At 34.2% G+C, this 8,608-nt stretch overlaps 1 protein-coding gene across 3 annotated transcripts in view; it reads left to right on the top strand.

The window, feature by feature from the left end:
- Positions 1-8,608, top strand: part of PCNX2 (pecanex 2) — a 56,027-nt gene that overhangs the window by 36,400 nt on the left and 11,019 nt on the right. For all 3 annotated transcript variants that reach the window (XM_072409427.1, XM_072409428.1, XM_072409426.1), the window contains 5 exons: positions 2,410-2,518; positions 3,392-3,521; positions 4,854-4,912; positions 6,153-6,368; positions 7,085-7,338. In XM_072409427.1, the coding sequence (XP_072265528.1) occupies positions 2,410-2,518; positions 3,392-3,521; positions 4,854-4,912; positions 6,153-6,368; positions 7,085-7,338 (768 nt within the window). The remainder of the gene's footprint in view (positions 1-2,409; positions 2,519-3,391; positions 3,522-4,853; positions 4,913-6,152; positions 6,369-7,084; positions 7,339-8,608) is intronic.

Here is an 8,608-nt window from a genome sequence, read left to right as displayed (position 1 = left end):
AGAATGAGAGAGACATAGAAAGGGAGAGACAGGGAGAGGGCAGAGTAAGAGGGAGGGAGAGGTGATAGAAAGGGAGGAGAGAGAGAGGAAGAAGGGAAAGAGAATGAGAGTAAAGCAGAAAGAGATGGAGAGAGGAGAGAGAAGGGATAGCAGGAAAGAGGGAGAGAGAGAGGGGAGAGAAAAAAAGAGGCGAGTGAGGAAGAGAGAGAGATGAAGGGTAAAGCAAAGGAGAAAGAGATGAAGAGGGGGGAGAAAGAAAAGGATGGGACAGAGATGGGACTTATGAAAAGGGGATTAGATGAGGGGGGAGAAGGAAGAAAGAAAAATGTAGATGAGAAAAAGGGGGAAGGCAGGGAGAAAGACAAAAAAATGGGAGGAAGAGAGGAGGAAGGGAGAAAGAATGGAGAAAGTGGGCGGAGGAGGGAGGGGGTGGTAAGGAAAGAAGGGAGAGAGAAGTGGAAAAGAAAGAGAGGGAGAAGGAATAGAAAGAGAAAGAAGGACAGACAGACAGACAGACACACACACAGACAGACAGACAGACATACATACATATGGATGAGAAGGAGAGTGATAGAAAGAAGAAAGAGAAGAAGGGATAGGGGAAATGCATTGTGGGGCATAGAAAAAGAGGAATGAGGGAGGAAGAGATTCTGGGAAAGGGAAGAGAGTTGGGAGTAGAAAGAAGGAGAATGGAGAAAGACTAGTGATACTTTCAATGCAAATGTCACCCTGCACAGATCTCTGCATTGTATGTAAGCTTGATATAATCATTTGGAAGGGAAAATAAATATTCTTCCTCCTTGAATAAAATAAATTATTTTTTTAAGATTAAAATAAAATAGTCATTGGCATACCCAAGAAAAGAATGGTAATTTTCTTATACTGGAATCCAACATAGGTAAAAAAAGCAGATGGTACTGAAAAATGAGGACAGTTAAATAATTGTAAAAAAAGAATGGCAAGCAAACTAGAAAATCTCTGCTCAAAAAAAAACTATAATGGAACTGATCAGAACACATAAAGGTCTTTAAAAAAAGGTAGCTAAAAGGTAGGTATTAGACAACAATATTTGCAAAAATTAAAATAAAAGTAGAATGTGACGATATGCATATTAAACCCCATCTTATCATGATTATTCTTTTATTATCCTAATATGAACAATATTTATAAAGAAAAAAGTCCCTCTTTTTGTGCTTTGTAGGCACTAAATCAGTTATCACTCCTAAAGAAAGTTTTCTCCTAGCTTAGTGAGTAATTTGGAACTCTGCTCTGTTATCCAGTTGTGAGCAAGCATAAATTATGCATTTTTACAGTTTCTTGCATAAATACTGTTTAATATTAATAATAATTTAGTGTTTTTTGCAAAGTGAATTTTCACACCATTCACTAAGCTAAGTAAAATATTTCATGGAAAGTCGTAATTAACAACTTAAATGACTTTAGTAATTTAACCACAATGTACCACTCAAAATGTATTATTCACTTTTGTGACTTTCATAAAGCCATACTTCAGCAATTCCAGTTAGCTGAATTTGCTAGGAGGACATCTTGCATTTGCTCGCTTCACCTGCTACTCTTGGTGTAGCATACATAGTTGTAATAGTCTCCTTGGTTAATGTTCCAATCTTTCTATTTAGGATTATATTTCCAGTTAATCTACAAATTAGAATCCTCATTATCTACAAACTATACCTTTACTTTTTTTTTTCTACTGTGCCTTAGAAACTAATTTAAAATTTCCCCCAACCTTCCTAACTAGTCCCTACCTTAGCGCAGCTTCACTCTTCTCATTTAGAGAAAGGCCATTCTTATCATAGAACTAATATACACTACACCTAAGGTAGTCCACTGCAGGCTGGGTTGGGAACCACTTTGTGTTAAGGACCTAAGGGTTAGCTATATAGCTAAGTTAGAACTGCATACTTTGACTGTGCCTCTAAAAACACTACATTGGAGGCCGTGAATTTATTTCTTTGAGAACCTTTAAATCCAGTTTAAGGACCTTAAATGTCACTAGTTTTATCATTTTGCCACCAAATCTGCACCATGAATGTTTGTTTCTCTACAGTCCTACGTAAAAATTAGTCGTTCCAGTCGATTGAATAATCACAATTCTCAACAATTTAAAATAGGGAAGGCAATCTTTATTTAATTTTTTGCTGCTTTCCAACTAGTTTAGGGAAAAATAAGGAAACATTACCCCATTCTGTATAAAGTATTCAGTAGTCCATTCTAAAGCTGTTTTAAAAGTGGTAGTAGGTTCTTTTTTTTACAGGTGAAAGATAAGTAATGATTGATGTTTTGTTTTACATAGGGGAATTAATTTTATCAATGGGGCAAGCATTGTTTTACTTAAACTTATTTTGCCAATGTGTTTAACAATAGGTAATTCACACTTTTCTGTCATAGTTTCTTGAACTACTAAATAAGATGAATTACGTGATGGCATATATTGCACCATGGCAAATAGCTTGGGGATCTTCATTTCATGTATTTGCTCAACTTTTTGCTATACCCCGTATCCTTTTTCTTTTACTAAATATACTTTTTTTTATATTTACTACTACATAGACATATCATATACTAAATATCAGACATGAATAATTGCTGTGAAAAGTTGCAGGAACTTAGCAATATGTGATCAAAGTATGCAATACCTGTCATTATAGTATAGTGTAGGTGCAGGGAGCCAATCCAGCCTGTAGACTTTGACAGCTTTCATTGTCTACCGGCTGGGTTGACGGAACAACTGTAAGCAATGCAGTATCCTACCCATGTATTTGGCATTTAGGCGGAACTCCTGTCATTGTGCCATATGAAGCAGCTAATGAGGCATGTCCAGGGGGAAGCAAACAGCACTGGATGAATCTTTTTGGGATCTCATATTTGCATATTGCTGGACACTGCAAAAGGTAAAAAAAAAAAGAATAACATAAATAATTTTATCTGCTGTGTATTTATTTCTAGGTATGGGAATGGGAAGGGTTAATATGTCCCTCTCATATATACTCATTCTCCAGGGTGAGGGGTCAGATATCTGGGGCCACCCTCCTGGTGCTCAAAATTTGGAAATCTATAGATTTTTTAAATATGTTTTCATTTAAAAAGTAATTGTAATGTCATAATTTTAAATTTTTCTAGATATAAAAAATGTTGCCTCCAGACACTAGAAAATGTTGCCATGGCAGGGAAAATCTTTGGCCAGGGATATGAAGAGGCATACATATGAATCCTCTCAGTTTTGTTTTTAAACATCCCAATCAATGAACGGTCTGAAATGATTGTAGGCACCTCAACATAGGTAACTTAGACATTGTGAAATACATTATATTCACATTATATTTACAGGAATAAAATGTTCTCAATAAACCTTAACACAATGATGATTCAGATTCTGCTATGCTTTTCATTCAAACAATTGCTACTTCAATCTTATCAATGCCACTTAGTCCTTTTCTTGGCAGTGTTATTTTTGTAGCATCATATGCAAGACCAATCAAGTTCTGGGAGAAAAAAAACAGGTAAAGCTATATTTAACCAAAAAGTATGATAGGTTTCCATCCAATAGACATGATTTTGAGGACAGCCAATCTCTATATCGTTCCCTTTATGTTTTTCCCTGCTAGCTCAAGCAGATTAAAGCAAAGGAGAATAAAAGTTTAAATATAACGAAGTACAGGTAGTTCCTGGTTTAAGGACATCCGACATATGGACGACTCCTAGATAAAAATGGGGCTTCCCTGCTCCCTCGTGTGCAGGAGGAGGCTTGTAGAGGGGAGGGGGCAGTTTGCATGACTTGCAGAAGAAATCTTTTGCTAAACACAGCTGAGACTGAGCTCTTCTGCAAGCTCTTGTAACTCTTTAATGACCAAAACAAACTCTGCAGTTGTTTCTTTTTTCAAATCAAAGCACAGCTTGCTCCAGGTTTCATAAAGATTTTTTTTTTTTTTGCTTTGTTTGTGATTAGCTCACAGTGAGGATTTTATACAGTAACTGACACTACGCTGCCTAAAAATATGTTGAGAGAAACATCCTAATTGCATTTATTAAAAAAATGTACCTGTTCCGACTTACATACAAACTTAAGAACAAACCTACAGTCCCTATCTCCTATGTAACCCTGACTACCTGTATAAGTTGAGTCATATGATTAGTGTGTTTTTATATATTGAAAAAGTTATGTGTTATCAATAGCTAATTCATGTATGAGCCACACATTTCAGAGGTAAAACCAACCACTGCATGTGACACTAATACATTCCATATGTACTTAAAGGTATAGTTATGTAGTCAGGTTCGACTGGTATATTGGCTCTGATTTAAAAAAAAACATCATTTGTAAATGCTTTATAATATTCTATGATTTATAAATAGCATTTTGCATATGCCATAAATATCTTTTTTATCACAAGCCAGTCACTGAAGCTTCAGGGTTTTCTCAAATATTCCTCAGCTATCCTTACAGCAGTATCTTACCCCCATTTCTGTTTTAAGTTGGACCGTACCCAAAGCACGTTATCTCAGCTTTATATTAAAAAAAAGTCTTTAAAGAATCCATTTAGGTTGCAGCATCGCCATTCCAAAAGTTTCATAAATGGTAAAAAATATAAATATATAGTTTTCTTCTAAACAAAAAGCCTTGGAAAGACCTATTCTAAACCAAATTAGTCTGTAGGCAAGTCATACTATTTCGTTGAAAAAAAAAAAAAACAATTATGGCCCAAACAGTATTGCCACACTTTCATATGCAGGATTTATGTATTCAATCTATTTGCATGCCTGAGTGTAAACATAGCTTAATTTTCATAGAAAACACAATATTTTTGTTATAATTACTTTTTTTATTATCTCAGCACTGTGCGACTTGACAACCTAAATACAAGACTACAACAGCAAATTGAAAAAGATCCAGGTAAATGTCTTGTTTAATATATCTATTTGCTTTCTTTTGCTTTTATGTGCAGTATATATTTTTCAATACAGTGAATTTTGCTTGTTTTATTTACTGGTTTCGCCTTTGTCACTCATCTTTTATTGTAACTCCCCAAAAGCATGGGAGGGATATATAAATCATTCAGAATAGAATATTGTGTAATGTAACCATTTGTTGTACATCAAAATTCAGCAAGCTGTTGAGCAGCTTTATAAAAATACAAGGCTGAAAGATGAACTTATAAAGGCACCTACTTAAAAAAGTATATTGTATATTGGCAATGATAAAATAAAGCTTTCCTGTAAGAGGCATGAAGGCAGTCCTACTTACCCATTCTGTAATTATTGTTTTTTTTTTACCCTCTTGCCTCAATATTTTGTCCCTTACATTCATGCAGAGAATTCATGCAGATAGTCAGATATGCATAATTGACTCAGTAAGGGAAGAACTGCGCCAGATGGGTATTTGCCCAATGGGCTAATTCTAAGATATATTTGTTATTGGCCTTGAGCAGATATACTTCACTATTCAGACATTGATCATAAAGAGGCATGTAGTCAATAACGCCTAATTTGTATGATATAGCCGGCTTGTTCAGGCTAACAATCACAGTGTCTGGTGGAAAAAAGTCTTTCAAAACCAACTTCCTATGCTGGTCTGGGATTTCATGTGACTAGATACCATGAGCTACAAAGGAAGTTAATATTGAAACATGGGACTATGTCAGTCACAATGGAACACCCGCCTTTCTCCATACTTACTTACTAACTAATATATTATTAACAAAAGTCTGTTTTATACAGACTTACTAATTAATAAGGAGTCATTACACACTTTGCATAATACTCTTTTTTAGTTAGCCTAGTTGGTTCTCTCTCTTCAGTGTTTGTGTTATATAAAACACCAGTTCTACAGGCAGTTCAGTTACAAGAGGACGTTTTTTCATACTAGGCACACATTTAATATGTACTATTTAAAAACATATCACCTACCTGCTGCAGTCAACCATTTTTTTAAAATAAAACCTTAATTATCTGTATAGTTATATCCATTTCAGTAACTGCTTTTTTTGAATTTCTGTGTACTGTACTTTTTCTTTTCATATATATAATTTTTTTTTCTTTATGAAGTTTAATACTATGGATTATAAAGGACAATCTACTTGCTATTATGCTGCTACTACTACTATCTACTACTATGCTATTTTTATATTTTATAGGAAATGATGGCAACAATTTAAATTCAATTTTTTATGAGCATCTTACAAGATCCCTTCAACATTCTTTGTGTGGAGACTTGATCTTAGGGCGTTGGGGAAATTATTTTGAGGGTGACTGCTTTATTTTAGCATCTGATTATTTAAATGCATTAGTGCACTTGGTCGAAATTGGAAATGGTTTCATGACTTTTCAGCTTCGTGGACTGGAGTTTAAAGGTAAGAAGCAGTTGAACTTGGTGTCAGAAAGTAAAATTGTTTGCCCTCACAAATTTACAATTCACAATTTACATTTATTTTTTTCTGTAGCCACTCTTAACTGGGCCTCTTGTGTTGTCTTGAAAATGTTTCCACACTCATTCAACTGGCTTTCTTAAGTTCAAAGGAGTGTCAGAAATAACCATATAACCAGGTCAATAAAATTAAGGTGTTACTCATCTCATGAGGCTTTAAATGCAGAAGTTATATTTCTGACACTATAGATTCAGTTGTATATGAACAATATATCAACAGATTAAAAAATCTAGTATTTTCCAAGTAAGTCCAATTGGATTTTCTTAACTATTATTAGCTATTTGGTTACCTTGACCTGGATAAATGAGAACCTTCACGGACATACTTTTAAAGTACATATCAAATGTATATTTTTAGGATGATGTTAAATAGAAGGAATCAAGATAGTTATTCCAGACATTTTAAAATACTGTTTGACAAAATGTTTTAATAATTACACAACTGGGTTAAATGTTTTTTTCAGTTGCAGTTTTGTTTTCTAAGTAATATATTGATATGTATGATATCTATCTATATATATATATATATATATATATATATATATATATATATATATTTATCCACTTGCTTGCATTGGAAATATGAATTTTTTTTGTTTGAGGACTAATTAAAAAACATTTAATTTCATGTAATTTATGAAGGAACATACTGCCATCAACGTGAAGTAGAAGCAATAACTGAAGGTTATGACGTCAATGAAGGATGTTGCTGCTTTCAACCCGGTCATTTGCCACATATGCTTTCCTGTAATTCAGCATTTAGCCTAAGATGGCTCACTTGGGAAGTGGTTAGGGGCCAATATATACTGGAGGGATACAGTGTCATTTACAGTAATGCAGCAAGTCTTTTTCAGGTGTTTGATCTCCGAAAAATTCTTATTAGATATTACATAAAGGTATGGACACTTTTCAATTTCTTTTTTCTCCTTTAAGAAAATATTCTTGATTATATAAATCACCATATGAGTGGAATCATTTAAACATATGCCTATTAAAACATATGCGCATGTGCTTTAACATATCCTCAATTCCATGCACATATTGATTTAATATACTGTGGGTTGTTTATTGATAAATAAAAAACAGTTCATTAGTTCTTTAGTTACATTATTTTTGAAAGCATCCTTACATTACAGTGCCTAAAATGTTGTCAAGTATATTAAATCATGAAAATGCAATCCAAATCCTATTCCAAAACACCATTGTTTTCCTAAAACCATGCGTTCCATCACACATAATATAAAAGCAAAGCCCAAAAAGAAATAAATAAATTTTCATGCAATGACCATCCAGGTATCACTCTTCTATAATTTCTTTATAAGGAAAAGTAAATATTGCACAACCATCGTTATTTTAGGTATGTGTCTATTAATACATCGAGTAAGTAAAAGTTGTTAAAGTTTTTGACAATCCAGAGTGGAAATTTGTGCATGTAAAACAGTATATTCCTAAAACCAAGTTGTATATTTCTATTCAAATGTTAAGCTTATAGTTTGACTCAGTTAACCATATATGCTTATCAGCTGAGTGCAAAATCAGTTTCTTTATACATATATTATGATTGACGTAAATCTGCCAACAATTGGTAGTTCAGACAACCATGTGTCTGAATATTACAGCCCCTTGGATACCACTTGCTACTGGATCTGCCAACATCTAACAATGCTCCCTCTGTGCTTCAAAACTGTAAAAAAGCAATTTTACACTAGTGAATTCCTCACTGTGTTACTCTTCTCATGTGCATTTCTAAATTCCTCCTACATTTCTCACTGCCTGAAAATGAGGTAGAAAACATCACTGTATACTGCAAGGAAAGCAAGTCTAAGAACTTGTGGTGATGGCATGTACAGCTTGCTTCTATTCAGCTTAAATTCAGTTTTAGACACTTCTGAGATCATATACAGTTCATACGGGGTCATTCGACTGTTGACTTCCTTCTGACTAGCATTTGAATTCTATCTAAGCTGCATCATCCTGCTTTAAGTTGTTTTTACATTCCCATTGATTTGTATAAGGGGGAGAGGCAGTCTTGTACGAGGGGTTGCTGAGAAGTTCCTGGCTTTGCCCAGAAAGAAGAGATCCAGGGTTTTGAAATAACACATTTATTCAACATTCCCCCCTGAGACTGATGCACTTGGTACAGCTTAGTTGCAACTTTTCTAGATC

This window comes from Pyxicephalus adspersus, chromosome 4, assembly GCF_032062135.1.
Source record: "Pyxicephalus adspersus chromosome 4, UCB_Pads_2.0, whole genome shotgun sequence".
Taxonomy (NCBI): domain Eukaryota; kingdom Metazoa; phylum Chordata; class Amphibia; order Anura; family Pyxicephalidae; genus Pyxicephalus; species Pyxicephalus adspersus.
This window is presented reverse-complemented; position numbering and strand designations above follow the sequence as displayed.